This window comes from Epinephelus lanceolatus, chromosome 9 (genome assembly GCF_041903045.1).
Source record: "Epinephelus lanceolatus isolate andai-2023 chromosome 9, ASM4190304v1, whole genome shotgun sequence".
Classification (NCBI taxonomy): Eukaryota; Metazoa; Chordata; class Actinopteri; order Perciformes; family Serranidae; genus Epinephelus; species Epinephelus lanceolatus.
In genome coordinates this window covers 2,486,382-2,506,970 of record NC_135742.1, presented here as the reverse complement: position 1 = coordinate 2,506,970, position 20,589 = coordinate 2,486,382, and the positions used below count along the sequence as shown (strand labels likewise).

The following is a 20,589-nucleotide window of genomic DNA, read 5'->3' as shown; positions in this document are numbered from 1 at the left end:
GCATTGAGGATTGGCATAGGTAGAAGGTGACAAAGCTACCAATGGCTATGGACTAGTTGGTATTTATTATTATTTGTATTACTATTAAGACTATTTATTTATTCATTTATTCTTACTTAAATGTAATATTGTATTCTAAATAATAACCTACATCTATGATTAGCAGTTAGCGGCCACATTGCAGGCATATTAACCTGGAAAGTTATGTTACTTTTTTTTATAATATAATTTTACAGAAAGGAAAAACCTTTCAGAGAACTGTTACCTTATACATTACAGTGCAGCAGTCAGCAACTTTTGTACAGTGGTGTAAGAAATAACGGTGCTCACTCAACTAAAAGACACAATACCACACTGAGAGTGTCCTGTTCAAAAATGATACTTATGTAAATAAACAGAGGTATTATCAGCAAAATGTATTTTAAGGTACACGTTAAGCTGAATAGCTCCTGTCGTAGTGTTTTTTACTATAGAATATTATATTATTCCTTTTTTTTATCACCAACATGCAAACATGTACAATACATGTAAATCGTGTTAATGTTGTAATTCTTAATGTGGAGCCAAATTTAAATACTTTGTATACTACTGGGTAGATTATTATTATAGTTCTGCATCATATTATATAGGAATATCATTTTTAATGTAAAAAGTGGCGATAAGTGTCATTTAAATGTGGCGAAAATAAAATGCAAAAATTATTAGGGCTGGATGATATGAGCAAAATCAAATATCAGAATGTTTTTGACCAAATACGTCAATATCAATATTGCAATGATATTGTAAGGTTGAATATTTTATCTTTCACAAAAAAAAAAAGAAAAATCATACAATTATAAACAAAATCTAAGTCCATATCTTGTCTCATATCATGATATCAATATAATATTGATATACTGGTCAGCCATAAACACAAAAATAATATTCTGAAAATTTGTCCTGGCAGTGTTTTGTAGGTTTACTACATGGAGAAATTTGTTCATATGACATCCAAGACATTTCCTCTGCCACAGCTAAGCATGGAAACACTGTCGTGGAAACACAAAGGTGGAAAAGGATGCCAGCTTGATTTTGCCTCATTTAGGATTGCAGGCTGTGTGTGTGTGTGTGTGTGTGTTTATGTGTGTGTTTATGTGTGTGTAATCATGCTTGTACAGTATAACTTTAATAACTGTTAAAAATTAACTTAGCTGTTGAATTGATGTCATGTGTTGAGTGTCCTGCCCACTCTGAGAGGAAAGGTTGTACCAGGTGAGTCTGGCTTTAGTGTGCAGTTTGTAATTTCACCGATGCACTTTCCAGCAAAGAGGATCTCACCTGGTGAGTCGACATGACAGAAATACAAATTCAAACTAAATTTCAATTGATTAGTAAAAAGTGACCGTTGCTGATCCTCAGGTGTGAGCTGACCATTCAGGACTGGACCTTTCATTAGCTGGACCAGAATCGCTGTTTGTTGTTACCAAAGTAACCACATCAACTGAACTTACTATTTCTTGAAATATACTTTAACAAATCCATGATGGGAGACCTTTGACCCAAGGTAACAGCAACAGCCATTTCAGGTAGGTAGTGGCATGAAAATGAATAGTTTCAAGAATCTGTTTCACAATTTTGCTGAATTTTAACAATGAAGTCTTATGACATATAACAGTGTCTAATGTTAAGCGATACTGAGAAAGATACAAAAAAATTTTTTTATTATTACCTCTGCCAAGAAGGTCTAAATGTCGTATAATTCACCTTCAGCATTGCAAGGTGGGGCATCTGATCTTGGCAGAATGTCCTAGGTCTATAAGACTGGCAGAGTCTAAAGATCAGACTACAGGTGAAGAAGGAAGGTAAATCATCTCCTGATGAATAGCACAACCGCTATGAAAACAAGATTACAGCTGCAAGATTTACCACCATTGGTAACAAATTAACTTTTCATCACTACCACCACTATTAAGGGCAGTGTCCACCAACGTTTTTTTTCCTGAGGTGGGCAAAAGGGCCTCGATGTGCAAGTGCTGAACACCAACAAAATGGAGGAGAAATGTGTTAATATACTGTGCTGTATATATGTTAATATATGTTTACGTGCCACTCTCAAGTAACTTTTGGTGTTATTTATTTGGATAGAAATGACATCATCATGAATATTATGTAACTGGTGGACTCTAGGGTTGTCTGTGTTGTGTAGATATGAAGAGGCCCAGACTGTAGATATCTTTGGAGGTGATCTCCGTTTATTCCTGACAGCAAGTGGCAAAAGCAAAATCCTCTGTCAATTATGACCATATAACTTGAGCCCCTGCACAAATTCACAGGAATATGTTAGCATAAAATGAACTTACAAACAGCTTAACAGCACTCAGACACAGAACTTACTACGAGAGCAATGTCACTTTCCTCTGCCATGGAGCACAACAGCAAAAGGGGCGAGGTAAGGTGGCAGACACCCTTTTATAGTTGGGGTACCCCGAAAGGTGAATGTAGGGAACATATTACAAATGTAAATTTACATAACTTGATTACACATATTACTGCTGTATAAATGACCAGGTTACATATATCCTTCCATCACATAGCCCACTGTAGTCCTTGCTGTCGGCTTCCTAAGCTACATTGCCTGACACCCAGAAACTATTTAATACACTACGCGGTTAAATGGAACTGGTGTCTCTTTTTGTCAAGCTTGTTCAACCTAACAACAGTAACTAAGCAGGGTGGGACTTAGGATTGGTCAATTGAACCTTTTATGCTATCCTCTCTTTAGGTTCTCAAACCGGCAATTGGTTTCCAGTTGAATCAGTCTCTGACTGACTGCCTGACATTATGGCCACTGCAGCACCTGGTGAGTTCAGTAACACTTTATTATTCTGGATAACACACTGTCTGCTCTCATCATCTGTTTAAAAGAAGTGTATCCTCTTAATTGTTCCTGCATTAAAGTGAGCTCCATGCCCACTCATGCTGATAAATATTGTCTTAGAATTCTTATCATAACCGTTATTACTGCTATAGCATTCCTCTTGACTTGTTGTTCACTCTGATGAATTACACAATATGAATCATTTTCAAAAGTCTGTTGAGTAATTCTCTGACTCACTGCTGTAGTTAAACCCAGTTCATCCTCAGTGTGTCTTGAGATCCCATTACTTAGACCAAATTCCCAGGTGGTTTGGCTGCATATGGCCACATTCTTTCAGCAGTAGGTACACTATTGTTTTCAGAATTACACTGAAGGATCCTGACTCTCCACCAGATAAACACACTTTGTCTTGAGGCGGTTATCTACCTTATCTTCAACATTACACAAGTTAGATGCAGCACTGAAGGACCATGCCTAGTCTTCCCAGCAGCAGCAGCAGCAGCAGCAGCAGCAGCTGTTAAACAGATACAATAAAGTCAGATTAAAAGCAAGATGGCTTGTGAAACCCACTAATAACCGTTAGGTCTGTCACTTTGTGTGTGTGCAAGCCGACTCACCAACTGATGCAGCTGCATCAGCTGACAGGCAGTTTTGGCTCAGAAGGTAGAACGCTTGTCTACCAGTGGAATAGTTGGTGGTTCATTCCCTGGCCCCTGCATGGCTGAGATTTTGTAAATGAGTACCTGACAAGCAGGAGCAGTTGTACATATGCAAATGTTCATTTACTCCCCTGGTCAGTGGAGACGCATCCTAATGCCAGGTGCAAACACACAGACTTAGAGCTGTCCACTTGGGATTGGATCACCCAAGATGTTCAAACCAGTATCTCTTTGCAAACATGTTTTGAATATTTCAGCAAATTATATTTGTATTTTATACTTCTCTTATCAGCAGATGTTATGGGCCTTGTATTATTTCTGCAAAACTATGATCAATCAGATCAGTAGATTTCAGTGTTTGTAATTTCATAAACGAGGCATCAGTTGGCTGTATATGATCAGATTGAGTGATTATTTTTATGTAATGACTAGATTAGTATCTAGTTTGGTGTGCATTTTCCCATATTTTGACACAGTATGCAATGCATGGTACAATAAATAGCAGACTAGCAAAAGTAAACAATAGACAGACATGCAACCATTTCAAAATTATTCTCAGTGGTTAACCGATTAACAATCCTTTCATGTAAATGAATCAGTATTCTGTGTCATTACAGTGACAGATGATGTGAAACACCTGAAGAGGAAGAGCAGCTATGAATGGCTGCCACCTTACAGTAAGTTAAACTGTAATAATATCTAATTACAACGTCCGTAGATGGTGGGTACAAACTCACATTTTGAATATGATATAAGTATAATATAATTTTGGACAAAGTAAACAGTGAGTCAATTTTCTGATTCAGTGTTTTTCTTTCCAGTGTCTGAGCTGAGGGTTGTTCTGCTGGGGAACAGCTGGTCTCAGAGGAGTTCAGTGGGGAACGTCATACTGGGAAAAACTAAGTTCAACACTGAAGAAGAACCAGACTGCTGTCTGACAGAAAGAGGACAGATAAAGGACAAAGAAATAGTTCTGATCAACACTCCAGATCTGCTGCATCTCAACATCTCTGGAAACAAACTGTCAGAACATGTAGAAGACTGTGTGAGACTCTCTGATCCTGGACCTCATGTGTTCCTGCTGGTTCTACAGCCTGAAGACTTCACTGAGAAACACAAACTGAGACTCTGCAGAGTCCTGAAACTCTTCAGTGATCAATCATTTGATCATTCATTGATACTGATATCAACACCCAGAGAGGAGAGCTCAGGTTTCAAAGATGAACCAGACCAGCCCTTAAAAGACATGATCAGTATGTGTAGATACAGATACCTGAAGCAGAAGAACCTTGAACGTCCAGAGCTGTTAACACGATTGGGTCAAACTGCAAAGGAGAACAATGGAGAGCATGTGAGCTGTGATGTGTATAAGGATGCATCAAAGTCCAAACCCATCAAACCAAAGTCCAAACCCATCAGACCAAAGTCTGAACCCATCAGAGCAGCTTTAAACCTGGTCCTGTGTGGGAGGAGAGGAGCAGGGAAGACTTCAGCAGCCAAGGCCATTTTAGGTCAGACAGAGCTTCATTCAGTCTCCAGCTCATCAGAGTGTGTTAAACATCAGGGAGAGGTGTGTGGACGTTGGGTTTCCCTGGTGGAGCTGCCTGCCTTGTATGGAAAACCTCAGGAGGCAGTGATGGAGGAATCATTCAGGTGTATCTCCCTCTGTGATCCTGAGGGCGTCCATGCCTTCATCCTGGTCCTACCTGTGCGTCCCCTCACTGATGAAGACAAGGAAGAGTTAGAGACCATCAGGAACACATTCAGCTCTCGAGTCAATAACTTCACCTTGATCCTGTTCACTGTGGAGTCAGATCCTACAGCTCCAGCCATTAACTTTATAAAGAAGAACAGAGACATCCAGGAGCTCAGTCAGAGCTGTGGAGGAAGATATGTTGTTCTCAACATCAAGGACCAGCAGCAGATCCCAGAGCTGTTGGATGCTGTGGAAAAGTTGATGTCTGAAGGATCCAGATGCTTCACAAAGGACACGTTCACCAAGGCTCAGCTGGAGAATGTTTCAAGACTTAAAGCTGAACTGCAGGATGTGAAACAGAGAAGTGCGATGGGAGGTGATGATGAAACTCAGAGCAGAGAGTGTCTCAGGATGGTGCTGATTGGAAAGACTGGCAGTGGAAAGAGTGCAACAGCAAATACTATTTTGGGCAAAAAGCATTTCAAACCCAGAATCGCCCCAAAACCAGCAAACAAGTCTTGTAAGAAAGCTTCAGGAGAGATTGATGGACGGCCTGCTGTCGTGATCAACACCCCCGGCCTGTTTGATACGACTCTGTCTGATGATGAAATTCAACAGGAGCTTGTAAAATGCATCAGCATGTTGTCTCCTGGACCTCACGTGTTCCTACTGGTGCTGCAGATCGGGAACATTACACAAGAGGAAAAAAACTCTGTGGAACTGATCAAAAGGGTTTTTGGCGAGAAGTCTAGAGATTTCATCATCATTATCTTCACCAGAGGAGAAGAACTGGAAGATATGTCATTTGAGAGTTACATTGAAGACTGTGATGACTTTGTAAAAAAACTCATCAGTGACTGTGGAGGAAGATACCAGGTCTTCAAGAACAAAGATGACACAGACAACACACAAGTCACGGAGCTACTGACTAAGATCGACACCATTGTGAAGAAAAATGGTGGTTGTTACACCACTGAGATGTTCCAGTGGGCAAGGGAAACAATTCAAAAGGAAGTAGAGCAAGTGATGAAAAAGGAACAGAGACAGTCACAGAGTATCACCGAGAGACAACAAAAAGAAATGCAACAGCTGGAAACAAAACTGGAAGCACGACTTTCTGAAATGGAACAAAGAGCTAAACAAGCTGATGAGCAAAATCTCTTCCAATTGCAGATAGAAATCAAAAAACTGAAACAAGAACTTGAAGAAACAAAGCGTAAACAGGCTGAAAAGGAAAACAGATGCCACATTCAGTGATAATGTGGAACAAAGAACATATACAAGAAGTCCAGCCAGGAAGTTGCTTTGTTCACCTCTTAAAGAATTGTTTTAATCTTTTGGTGTGTTTATGTCCTGGTCATACTGTCAGTTTTGTGTGCTGTATCTGCATATTTTAAATGAACTGCCAGATCAGTAGACATGTTTCCACCTTGGTGGTGCAGATCTTTGACTTAATGAGTGGACAAACTAGACAAAGCTATCTCAAATAAAAAAAAAAGCCCTTTCTGTTCTCTTCAGATCTGCACTGGATAACAGCTGTCTGAAAGGTATAATAACTGATATTAATCACTCCTTAAAGGCCTGTCGCCAATGAGTTGAACAAGTGTAACCTTGTTATAGGGAACCTGACATCTCTCATTTTATATTGTCTGGACTAAAACTGTAAATGTAAATTATTCCAATCCATTTGTTAAACTTTCCTGGCAGTTTTTAGCTGAATGAGGTGTGTACTTCTCTGGCAGTGACATGGCATGGTTTATCCGGTTGCTTCCCTCTGAGCTCAACAGAGAGAAAAGACTGTTTTCTTGGGATTCTGTTAACCTCATTCTTGCTGCAATAAAAACCCTGCAGGCAGGGTAGAACAGCACCTATTACATGTGTGTAACTAAACTGTAGTGCCCCAAAGACATGAGAAACTTTGTTCTACTCACTCCTTGCCTGGCGTCAGTCCCACACATTTAACATTGGAGGAAAAGATATGAGGAAATGGTGATCAGTGTAGAGGAACAGCCTCTCTGGACTTCCCTTGAACCAGTATTATCAATGAACAAGACCCACAAGACCACCAGGGGTCAAATGTTTAGGACTCACCCCTGTATTACCCCCGACTGGACAAAAACTTCTTTCAGCCATCCTTAGGCCAAAAGGAGGTAAAAAGTCACTTGGGATCAAGTTTCAGATGCCATCTTAAAGCATCCAGCCTTGGGGCAAAATGCGGTGATGAACGACCCACTAGTTGTCGTGAGACAATGCTTTTTCTCTCAACCATATCCTGTCCATTCACATTGCCCCGGGAAATCACGCCCTCCACTCTCTTACCAAATGTTTCTGTGTGACTAAATTGAAATGTCTGTTGGAAGTGAAATTATACATTTTATCCATATTTTGTGTTTGGAGTTATAGAAATATAATTGGGGTTCATTAATCAACTTGTTTGCATGAATATGTGCTTCCTCATTTTGTTTTTCATTATATGACTATAGGTTGTTTTCAATTGTATTCATTTTAACTGGATGTTAAGAACCGATTTTGACCATAATGAGAAGAGTATGTGCCTATCGTGCCTAACATGTCAAAGTATATGATCTCGTATAATAAAAAGCATTAAGTTTCTTTTTAAATAAAGTAATAAGCCTGTTTTACAACTAAAAAGACTGCCTTATCAGACCCGCCCACTTTGGCCGGTTAAAAACGTGCACTCTCTCTCTTGTTCTCTGGTACTCTTTGATCTTTTCTTTTTTGCCTCTTCTCTCTTCTTGTTTTTTTTTTTTACTTTTTGTTTCTTCTTTTTCGTATCTTAGCCTCTTTCGCATTTGCATTTTAGTTAGTTAATCCATTTATACATACTGATGATTTTGTGTTATTTCATATTATCCTCATTCATTTATTCAGTTGTTACCCATTTAGCTTAAATAAATCTTCATTTATTGCTAAGTCATTGTCTGTGTATATTTCTTTTGAGCAGGAGCAAAGATCACTGTATGGAGAATTCATAACCCAGATACTGAGATTGATTCATTATTCATAAGCATGCTGACAAATTAATAATTGGTTTACGGAGCTATTAACTTGATTAGTTGCTTCCCTCATTAGGAGGGTGGTGCCCCAAACTTCATTACGAGTGCAGACATTCTCAAAAAGGTATTTCCCCTACATCAGTCAGTGGGACTCAGACCACCTCCTGAGGGGTCTGAGTACGGTTCGGTTCAGAGGGGTCTGAGTTCCCTTGGAGTCTTCACATATGTGCAGAAAATGCTGAGTCATGACTCTGAGTCCACTTAAGTGTGTAAATACTGTATATGTGGCCCAGGGACATTCAGTGGGTCCCCAGTAGAATTTGTGTTTTTTGACAGATTTTAGTGTTAAACTCGTGCTTGATGTCATATGGTGATAATTATTGTTATATTCATGTAGTATGTTGAAAATGTACCTGAAAAATTTCACATGAAATTCCAAATCTGACAACTTTACAATTCACTAATACAATTTACAAAACCTCAGACTTTATATTTATTTACAGTCCATGTACAAAGCATACAGTCACATCTGGAGTTGAGTACAGAGAGCACCAGGTCATCTACCAAGAGTCAAATAGGCCTAAATCAAATGTGATATGATTGTGATAATATGTGAAATCCATAAATATTGAAACAACATAACAAGAAATGAAATATTTTTTCTCACTAAGAAGAATTACAATATTTTCCTTTCACTTATTGAGAGCATGAACAAAACAGGATCTTGTTGTTTTGTGTGATATTCACGGTACGAAAATGGCCATCAGTGGTCTTTATTCAGCATGTGGTGCATCCACCTGACAGCTGAGCATCATCTGGTCATCACTGACATGAGTGACAGATTACCACCAGGTGTGACAAATCAATCCGCTGTTGCCACTGGTTAGATGAGATCAACTCTGAGGAGCAGGAGCATGTGTATCAAATCACAATGACCTGTCATACAAGTACTACCCTATCTACAACATCCTCAAAGACTAATTTATGATCGCAGAAGATAAGAACATACAAATGTACAAAAAACACAATAATACACACAGTGACAGAAAAGAAAGGACAAATATGACAAAGCATATCCATAAGGGGCCACGCTACATGCAGATGTCTATAAAAAGCAGGACAAATTAAGTGTTTCATTCAGGCCGACAGGCTGTTCAGTTTGAAGAAGAAAGATCCATCTACTTCACACTGCAGGAGTTTAGTTTCCAGATCTGTTTGTCTGTGGTGAGGGTTAACCACATCAATGCTGCAGAAACTGAGTGCAGTCGCTGGATGTTTGGCCTCCTGGAAGTGTCTCGCTACAGGGGATCTTGGATCTGCTCTGTGAATAAAGCTCCTGTGTTCAGTGATTCTGGTTCTGAGTGGCCAGCTGGATTTGCCTGTATATTGCAGACCACAGGGACATGACAGAAGGTAAATAACTTTATTGGAATGACAAGTAATACTTTTCTTAATCTTGTATTGGTTTTTGGTGATATGACTAACAAGTATTGCTTTTCTTGTTATTTTGGCAGCAATTGAAATGATGTCAAGTAAAGAAGCCCTTGAGAGGTGTCTGCATGTGCCAGCGTGTCACAGAGACTACAGCCTCTGCAAGGGACAAAAAGGGGAAAATTAGAAACAAGTTTTTACCCACATCATCAACAGATATGCCAGTGCCTGGTTATGACCTCCGTTATTTGTTTGTTTGCTCAATGGCTGAAGGTAGTGCAACATGCAAGATTATCTGATCGAGTGTTTTTAGTGGGCGTCACAGTGGATGAGGTATGGGTATATAACTGCACATTTGTATATTCTTATGTTCTGCTATCATATGTTGGTGTTTAAGGATGTTGTGGACAGTGCAATACTCATAGGACAGGTCACTGAGCACGGTTACATGCGCACAATAATCAGATAACTGGGAATAATCAGGTAATGGTAATAATCCGATTTGATGCGTTTACGTGCACTTCAATAATCTGATAATCAGAAAAACCTGGTTTACATGATTCAGTCCTTCAGTTGGATTTCTCCCCAAGTACATGATATAAAACTCAAACTTCCTGTTACAGTAGGTACTCATATCCTTGAAAATAATACCAAGTCATATATTTGCAGAATAAAGCACTCATCATGCTGACAGCTTATATTCTTACAGTACTGTTTGTTTTTATCATTAACAAATACATGTGAGAGCATTCTAATGCGTAGTTTATCAATGTGGAGCCAGTTTTACATACTTTGGGTAGATTCGGAGTAAAAGTAAACTGTAGTGGAGTGGGAGTATAAAATAGCAAAACCCGAAAGAAACCAGATTAAAGGGTATACATGCACCGAGTAATCTGACTACTGGGGAAAAAGCTAGGTGTGTTTATCTGATTTCTCATAATCACATAATGGCTTTTATCTGATAAAGCACATCAGATTATGCTGTTTACATGACCACTTGAATAATCAGGTAACTCCAGAAATCAGATAATGATCGGTTTATTAGTGTGCATGTAAACGCGCTCAGTCATATCACATTTGATTTAGGCCTATTTGACTGGTGATGACCTGGTGCTCTCTGTACTCAACTCCAGATGTGACTGTATGCTTTGTACATAGACTGTAAATAAATATAAAGTCTGAGGTTTTGTAAATTGTATTAGTGAATTGTAAAGTTGTCAGATTTGGAATTTCATGTGAAATTTTTCAGGTACATTTTCAACATACTACATGAATATAACAATAATTATCACCATATGACATCAAGCACGAGTTTAACACTAAAATCTGTCAAAAAACACAAATTCTACTGGGGACCCACTGAATGTCCCTGGGCCACATATACAGTATTTACACACTTAAGTGGACTCAGAGTCATGACTCAGCATTTTCTGCACATATGTGAAGACTCCAAGGGAACTCAGACCCCTCTGAACCGAACCGTACTCAGACCCCTCAGGAGGTGGTCTGAGTCCCACTGACTGATGTAGGGGAAATACCTTTTTGAGAATGTTTGCACTCGTAATAAAGTTTGGGGCACCACCCTCCTAATGAGGGAAGCGACTAACCAAATTAATAACTCCATAAACCAATTATTAATTTGTCAGCACGCTTATCAATAATGAATCAGTCTCAATATCTGGGTTATGAATTCTCCATACAGTGATCTTTGCTCCTGCTCAAAAGAAATATACACAGACAACGACTTAGCAATAAATGAAGATTTATTTAAGCTAAATGGGTAACAACTGAATAAATGAATGAGGATAATATGAAACAACACAAAATCATCAGTATGTATAAATGGATTAACTAACTAAAACGCAAATGTGAAAGAGGCTAAGATACGAAAAAGAAGAAACAAAAAGTAAAAAAAAAAAACAAGAAGAGAGAAGAGTCAAAAAAGAAAAGATCAAAGAGTACCAGAGAACAAGAGAGAGAGCGCACGTTTTTAACCGGCCAAAGTGGGCGGGTCTGATAAGGCAGTCTTTTTAGTTGTAAACCAGGCTTATTACTTTATTTAAAAAGAAACTTAATGCTTTTTATTATACGAGATCATATACTTTGACATGTTAGGCACGATAGGCACATACTCTTCTCATTATGGTCAAAATCGGTCCTTAAATCCAGTTAAAATGAATACAATTGAAAACAACCTATAGTCATATAATGAAAAACAAAATGAGGAAGCACATATTCATGCAAACAAGTTGATTAATGAACCCCAATTATATTTCTATAACTCCAAACACAAAATATGGATAAAATGTATAATTTCACTTCCAACAGACATTTCAATTTAGTCACACAGAAACATTTGGTAAGAGAGTGGAGGGCATGATTTCCCCGGGGCAACGCGAATGGACAGGATGTGGTTGAGAGAAAAAGCATTGTCTCACGACAACTAGTGGGTCGTTCATCACCGCATTTTGCCCCAAGGCTGGATGCTTTAAGATGGCATCTGAAACTTGATCCCAAGTGACTTTTTACCTCCTTTTGGCCTAAGGATGGCTGAAAGAAGTTTTTGTCCAGTTGGGGGTAATACAGGGGTGAGTCCTAAGCATCTGACCCCCGGTGGTCTCATGCGTCTTATAAATTGATAATACTGGTTCAGGAGAAGTCCAGAGAGGCTGTTCCTCTACACTGATCACCATTTCCTCATATCTTTTCCTCCAATGTTAAATGTGTGGGACTGACGCCAGGCAAGGAGTGAGTAGAACAAAGTTTCTCATGTCTTTGGGGCACTACAGTTTAGTTACACACATGTAATAGGTGCTGTTCTACCCTGCCTGCAGGATTTTTATTGCAGCAAGAATGAGGCTAAGAGAATCATGAAAGATTCCCCCTAGAAAACAGTCTTTTCTCTCTGTTGAGCTCAGAGGGAAGCAACCGGATAAACCATGCCATGTCACTGCCAGAGATCGCCCCACTGTCCTCTCCCTCCAATCATAAACATTCATTATTATATTCTTTTTAATGCTTTGATTGAAGGAACGGCTGGGATTACATTTCACTGGAACTGCACCTACAGTATATGATTTGACAAATAAAATGATTGATGGTTAATTGGATTTCTTATGTGTTCACTGGAAATTCAGTATTTCATTGTGCAGAAACCTGGCGGGACTTGTTTATCATTACCATTAATTATGTGGATTGCCTGATATTTTAAGGTGTTCCTGTTTATTTGTCAAACCCCAGATTCATCTGAAATAAACTGGAGACAAAGCAGTAATATTTAAAAACCTGATTGCTGTTGGTAGCTGGATTATGCATATAGCCTCTACATGGGCATATCAGTCAAAATATGAGGACCAGAGAAGTGCATTTCATCCATTTATTTCTTCATTCAGTCGATTGCATTACACAGATGATTTGATTACTAAAAAATAAATGAGAGGAATTATAAATTAACATACAGGAATAAATCATCTCTCAGACAATAAGGTACTTCAGTATATAAGGAAACAATATAAACCCACTCAAAATAATGCATCCAAGGTTGACAATCAACTGGAAAACTGGCAGCTCCACATCCGTGCAGCATGCTCCAGCAAACAGAGGAAAGAGGCCGAGCAGAGGCTGATTGAGGATTTATCACCTCAGGTGAGGCCTGTTAGGTTGAGCCATGTAAGCTCTGCCCACCCAGGCCTGGGCAGGTTTGAGTATTTTCTACAAATATGTTCTAGCCTATCACAAATGTTTTTAAAGGATTTTGGCGATTTACTTTGGCAATTTGTGTTTCAATATAAACCTCTAAAATCTTCCTTAAGCAGGCTTAGTGTTAATGCATTTCTGTTTCTAAATGTATAGTGGGCATAGTATCAACTGATCGTAACTGGGCACTTTAATGTCTTGTGCAACAGTTTGCCAGTGTTACAGTTTATTTTGTACAAATATGTTGTGTTTCCTGGCTGACTTTTAACAGAGAGATGATAACACAATGACAGAATTTTGTTCTACAAAGGCTCTAACTGTGGAAGACATTGTGTCTCACTCTTACTGATAGATCATTATATTTGCCTCACCCACACCCTGAAATGCATTTTTGGACCAAATAAGAACTGCAGAAGTTGTCTCCCATCTCTTACACCTTCGTTGTACTGGGAGGAGATTACTTTGAGCCAAGTCCAGAAAGACAGAATGACCACAACAAAAAACAGCTGTTTCAACAAATAGTATGCAAGTGTTTAATTAGGGACAGACAGGTGAAATTTCAAACTTAGTCTGTACAACATCCAGGTCACAATTCTTTCATATAAAAAGGAAATATAAAACAACAAGATAAGAAACCCAACAAAATACAAGTATTACCCTCATAAAACCTTTCAGAATTATGGCAGACTGAGCATGCTTTAACAGAACATGCCATTATCATTAACATTTCAACAAATCAAAGTCACAAACTGCTAATAATCAGCTGTTAATGAATTCCTCAGCACTTCTCTCAGCAAGTCTTAAAAAAAGATATAAGATAAGATAACATACACAAGGCACAATGAAAGCTGTCAGAGGCAAAAATGAACATATTTTCATTTGCTGACACAAATTAATTAATTGTACACTTTCTGTATTTCTGAGTAGAGCATGAAGTGAAAAGAAAATCTAAATGGAACACAGCAACAGTCCAGAGTCTTCGTGTTATAAACCCCTCTTGATCAATTCCACAGTATTTTCCTTTTTGTGTTAAGTTCCCAAACTGCAGCAGCAGTCAGAAAACATGAGCTTCAGGAGACAACATGCTGAAGCGTTTTGTAATTTCCTGTCAAATTTTCATCATCAGATAGAAGTGAAACTCTCATCTTTTCTACTCATGATAAATGAGTCATATCACCATCCATCCTTTCACTGTCTCAGACTGATGCAGCGGCACTTTAGACAGCAGCTGTGTGACATCATGTTGCTTCCTTACAAAAACAGTAATACATGCGATTAAATTGAAAGTGCAGCTTGTGTTGCTGCCTTCATAATCGTGATTTACAAAGGCTGACAAAATAACAAAAAGCAAAACATAAAAAAGGGTGTTAAGTGGTGTTTAAATCATAGGTGCACAAAACAACAAAGGCAACTGAGTTATCAGCAAAATCCCACAAGTCCTTTAGGGGTTGAGATGCTGATCATGACCACAATGTTGCCCTGTTTGAGTCCAGCTCGAGAAATTTGTTGCTCTGTCCCTCGTTTCTTATCATCTCTCTACTTTCTATGATAAAAGCACAAAAAGAACTTTGTTACCACTAAATTTAAATGTTATGATTGGCACCATCTTAGTGCCCAAATCTTGCTGGAAGTACACACCTCATTCAGCCAAAAACTGCCAGGAAAGTTTAACAAATGGATTGGAATAATTTACATTTACAGTTTTAATCCAGACAATACAAAATGAGAGATGTCAGGTTCTTTATAACACTTGTTCAACTCATTGGCGACAGGCCTTTAAGGAGTGATTAATATCAGTTATTATACCTTTCAGACAGCTGTTATCCAGTGCAGATCTGACAAGAACAGAAAGGGCTTTTTTCATTTGAGATGGCTTTGTCTAGTTTGTCCATTCATTATTAAGTCAAGGATCTGCTTCTGTTCTCTACACCACCAAGGTGGAAACATGTCTATTTATCTGGCAGTTGTAGAAGCAAAAAAGTCAAGGTCCCGAGCCGGGCCAGTTAGCTCGCGACCTCGCTCCTTTCCTCTCAAACGGACTGATTCACGTAGAATCAGATGCAACTGAGTTTAATGTGCTCGCAGGCAACAAACACATCACAACCCAAATGAGCCAAGCTCCGGAGCAAGGCTGAAATTTCTTTGTTTGCGCTCGCTCTTTTATCGTAGAATTTCTGCTGAGTCATCTCTTTCCCTTAATCCTTCTCACTTGGCTCTGATCGTAACATATCCCACCTCTGCTGAGTCACTTTTTCTCCACCATAATGGTGTCATATTTCTGCTGAGTAATGTTTTTCCTAGATCTAAGACCGCCTCCTCTTACTAGGGTCATTCTCAGGACAAGCTGTAATTCCCCTAATTTTCCACTAGTGGTTTCTGAACCCATCCTCATGCTATTTTTAGAAATTATTCACAGTGAGTCCTAGGTACTTCTCCACCACAATGCTTAAGTGCTCAATGAGTGTGTGTGTGTGTCATAAGAATACATGAAATATTAAACCAGTGTGTAATTTGTCAGTTGCACAGATTATATTGCTTCAACACATATCTTTTAAAGGTCAGCTAAAAGGTACAGTATATGTCTTCAGTAAATCAGTACATTACACTACATTCCCCCCTTTGGGGCTCCATAGTCCCATATAATATCTTAAATCACAGCAAGGGGGAGGAAATATATATATCCCCCCTTTGGGACTTCATAGTCCCATACCATTAAGATTTAGATTGGCTATTATCACACACGAATCATTTTCCAGTGATCAACATCAGTAGAGCTGCACATAAGTCATACTTCATTGATTATCAGCAGTATCTGTCACACCTTTTGTCATCCGTAGGTATCACACACAATTCATGATTATCACCTCGAATAATTCGTATGTATATAGAGTATAAGAGCTAGCCTAATAATGTCTTTGTTTTTCTTGTTGCATGATTAATCATAATGACATTCTTATACAGTGGTTGTGACTACAGTCGTTACTGGTATTTTCTTCAGTGAATACATGATAACTTCACATATACCGAGTACAGTAAGCAAGGTACATAGTTATCTTTGCTGTTAATGCTGCCAAGTTACTGTCCATCGGGCACATAGGCGGATGTACCAGTCATCCGCAGTCGCCGGTAGGACGCCACCTGATCCCCTCAGCATCTCAATCTTCTGTTGCAGCACGTAGTGGTTGACCAGTTGCCGCTGTAGGTCATCCCTAGCCTGGGCTCAAATGGGGGCTGGTCCTCTGACATGGCTGGGCGCTCTTGGTAGGCCAACCCTGGATTCTGCTGCTTTGGATACAGGGATCTCCACATGCTGGCCATGCTCTGCACCAATCTGTGTGTTAGAAAGGACATTGTTTAGTTCAATTCACTTCCCTCCTTTTCCTCCTAATTGCCCTGTGGTATAGATAACCTATATATGTTAATCAGTCGATTGTTAGTATGGGTTTGGTAACAGCAAGGTTTTTCCTGAATCTATTGCCAATTATTTGGTTATTTCTTACCCTGAATCGGCTCTCCCTCTCTCTCTCTATACAACCTCGTATTCCCCTTCCAGGTTCCCCTTCATTGGCTCATATAAGTTTATATTGTCAGCCATATTCTCACATACGTCCATATTGTCAATCATGGTTTCATATAAATTGTTGTTCAGTCTTTTGGGTGCATAGGATCTTACCCACGGTTTATCTAGTTTCCACAATTCGCCTTTCTCGGGGAGCTTTTCCTGCTGTTGTATCAGCATAATAAATTGTCCCGTGGCCGTTCTCATGGCCCTTCTTATCAGGATCTGTACTAGGGGAAGGACGCCGAGTCCAAATATTACTCCTATAGTCTGTAAGATTTTTCCAACAGAGTACTTTTCTAACCAATCAAGAATTGATGAGGTTTTTAGTGTTTCAATTGAAATGTTGTACTTGTTGGTCTCTGTCTACATACGTATGTAAACTTGAGTCAGGTTACCATCTTCACCTGTTTCTGAGCTGCTGCTTTCTTCTCCCTGCTCTCTTTCTGCCTCTGCTCTCTCTCCTCTCTCTGTTCTCTCTGCGCTTGGGCCCTCATCCTCAGCCCTGTGGCTACCAGGTGGCGACTGAGGAAGGGGTGTTTTCCTCTGAGGTGCTCTCTGTCGACACCCTCTCTGGGTTGTTAGCTCTGCAGCAGTGGTTAAGATGGAACCAAACGTCCTTACCTTCAACTTTCAAGGCAGTTGGTGTAGCTAATATGACCTTGTATGGACCTTCTCTGCGTGGCTGGTCCCACTTCCTTTTGAACACCTTGACGTACAACCACTCTCCAGGAAGTATGCGTTGAAGGTCTTCTGGGATTTGACCCTTCTGTCCTCTGTGGTGCCTTTCACCTGCTGGGAGATAGCCCTATGGATACGGGTTAGACTTCGTAAATAGTCAAACATTTCGCCTTGTAATTGTTCCAGGGACGGTCCCTCATGGGGACCTCTTAAGTATGGTAGCGGCATGAGCCGGCTCGTAAGCATTTCATGCGGTGTTAGATGCATGACTCGGCTGGCTTGTGAACGCATAGACATTAGTGCAAGCGGTAAAGCATCCACCCAATTAAGCTTATTTCCACTATCTACTACTATTTTTGCTATTTTGGTTTTTAAAATACCATTTGCTCTTTCTACAGCTCCCTGTGATTGAGGGTGGTAGACTGTGCCAAATGTGTGTTTTAGTCCCAATGCTCTCTCTACTTCTTGTAGATCTCTGTTTTTGGAATGGGTTCCATTGTCGGATCTGATTCTTTCGGGAAACCCATGCGTGGGAATGTATTGATTGATCAGAAATTTGATTACTGTCTTTGCATCCTCTGATTTGGCAGGTATGGCTTCTGGCCAACCAGTGTATGCATTCACTGCCACCAGAAGACACCTGTATCCTCCCACTCTCTCTAGCATGTCTGTATAGTCATTAATGACCTCTTGACCTGGGAGTTTGGGGAGGGGAAATCTCCCCTGATGTGGTTTCACCGCGGGTCTAACATTGTATTCTGTATATATCTTACATTCTTGGATACGATTCTCAATCACCGCTGGCAAAAACGGGTGCCACCAATGAGTGAGATATCGCGCCATTTGCGTTTTCCGACAGTGAGTCACACCATGAGCTTCTTGAAGGACTGATCTCATCAGCCCTGGGGGCAGTGCAGGTCTCCCGTCTGGAGACCCCCACATACCCTCTGTCTTTACTGCTCCTCTTTCTCTCCATACTGTGAGCTCCTCTGGAGAGGCTTTCTGCTGTTCTGCTATTAACATATTTACATCACAGGGCGGCAGGAGGTCATGCACTGTTCTCTCTGTTTGTAGCATTACATACTGCTGACTGTATCCTGCCTTTCTTTTGGCTGCCACATCTGCTGCGTCATTCCCTCTGGAGACAACTGTCCCTGTTTTGTCGTGACCCTTGTACTTAATCACTGCTACCTGTGCCGGCTTCATCAGAGCCTCCCGTAGTCTCCTCATGTCCTTCTCATGCTTAATGGGGGTCTTTGCTGCTGTTAAAAAGCCAGATCTGATCCACTGTGTCATTTCCACATGGATCGCTCCGACGACATAGGCAGAGTCTGTGTAGATGTTCACTCTTTTCCCTTCAGCCCATTCTAATGCTGCAATCATTGCTTGGAGTTCAGCCAATTCAGATGATTCTTTTCCTGTTACACTTTCTGTAATCACTTCCTCAAACCCTGTCTCTGTCTGTCTTACCACTGCATATGCTGCTTTCAGTCCCTCCGTTGGATGTCTAAAACAACATCCATCTGTGAATAATGTTTTTTACACATAGGGCCCAAGTCTTTGGCTTGATGTTTGATGTACTGCCAAAGATATGTGAGGGGAGGCTTCCTCCGCCGCCTCATACCACTGCAATTGCTCTGAGGTCAGTTCAACAGCTGCAGCCACTCCCCCATTTCCCACCAGTATGCAGGTGGATGTTATCTCCCACATTTCCCTTCTATCTCATTATAAAATGCCTGTTGATACAACTTGTTGCCATTCCTGTCATAATAAAGAGTTACATGGAGGGGATCGAGAGGAGGCGTGTAGGGATTTAATGACTGAACCCAGGGACGCCAAGACTGATAGAGAGTGCCAATGCCAGGCGTCTCCATGGTTTCTGGCTCGAGAAGGCCCCAGTAGATATCAGCTCAATGTCCTTCAGCCATGGGGGAGGTATCCGCTGATAACAACATTTGCGAGGAGGAATGCACAGTTGTTAACGAGCAGTTCACAGTGTAGCCATTTGGGAAGGTCACTATCAGCCCATCTGGGTGCAGAGTATGGAAGCTCCACACTTCAGCAGCACATCTCTCCCCAATAGATTCACAGGGCATGACAAAGAAGAAACATATCTGCGTGAAAATGTCTGTTCAGCCTGGAGTATGGTGGTAGTGAGTGGTTTGGTGAGCGGCAGATTTTGTGGTTGTCCCGAGAACCCAGTTAGTTCAACTGCTGAGGATGATATTTGGTGTTTAGACACAGGGAGATTCAAGGTGGCTCCACAAATAAAACACCCTCTACCGCCCTGACCCCCTCTTGGGTCGCCACGACCCCCACCCCTGCCTCTGAATCCTCCTGTACCTCTTCTCGAGCCACTCCAATGGGGAGGGCGAGGATCAACCCACTCTGGGGTCGGAAATAGATCTGGAGTGTGTATGGGGAAGGGCGGAAGCTGCCGAACCAGCTGATTGGTTGATTTTTTCTCTGCTTTTTTTTTTTTTTTTTTTTTTTGCATCGTTGGTTTTACGTCGTGCATCTTCCAATTGGAGTTTTAACAGCTGAACCCGTGCTGACTCTGTACTGTCCTTCTCTGCCTTTTTCTGATGGCATTGTATATGACTTCATTAATCCTGTAAGCTTCACTGCTCTCTCCTCATATTCTTCCCCTGAGTCTGTGTCTGACCATATCTGATCTCCCTTGTCGTCTGCTTCCTCTTCTGCATCATACTGACCTGGTTCTTGCGTCTTATTCTCACTCTCCCTTCATTTCCCTCTTCCATCTATTTCAGGTGTTCTGTGAGTTATGTATAACCTCACCTCTTAACCTGTCACTGGTGAAATGTATGTGTTTGCCTTATTACTCTCCCTATTTGTGTTATCTCTGGTCCACAATGTTGTACCAGTGAAGTCAGCCTAATTTGATCTCACAATGTTGCAGCAGCAAGGCCTTATCAGACAGCCTAATGTGATCTCACAATGTTGCAGCAGCGAGCCTGTGTACTTGATTTATT

General features: G+C 40.4%; 1 protein-coding gene across 1 annotated transcript in view; it reads left to right on the top strand.

Annotated features, from left to right (window-relative positions):
* The first annotated feature begins 1,235 nt into the window (after positions 1-1,235).
* Positions 1,236-20,589, top strand: part of LOC117252557 (uncharacterized) — a 63,970-nt gene continuing 44,616 nt past the window's right edge. Inside the window, exons 1-4 of the mRNA XM_078171034.1 lie at positions 1,236-1,320; positions 1,399-1,565; positions 2,762-2,839; positions 4,134-4,193. Coding sequence (XP_078027160.1) covers positions 2,821-2,839; positions 4,134-4,193 — 79 coding nt within the window. The 5' untranslated portion in view covers positions 1,236-1,320; positions 1,399-1,565; positions 2,762-2,820. The remainder of the gene's footprint in view (positions 1,321-1,398; positions 1,566-2,761; positions 2,840-4,133; positions 4,194-20,589) is intronic.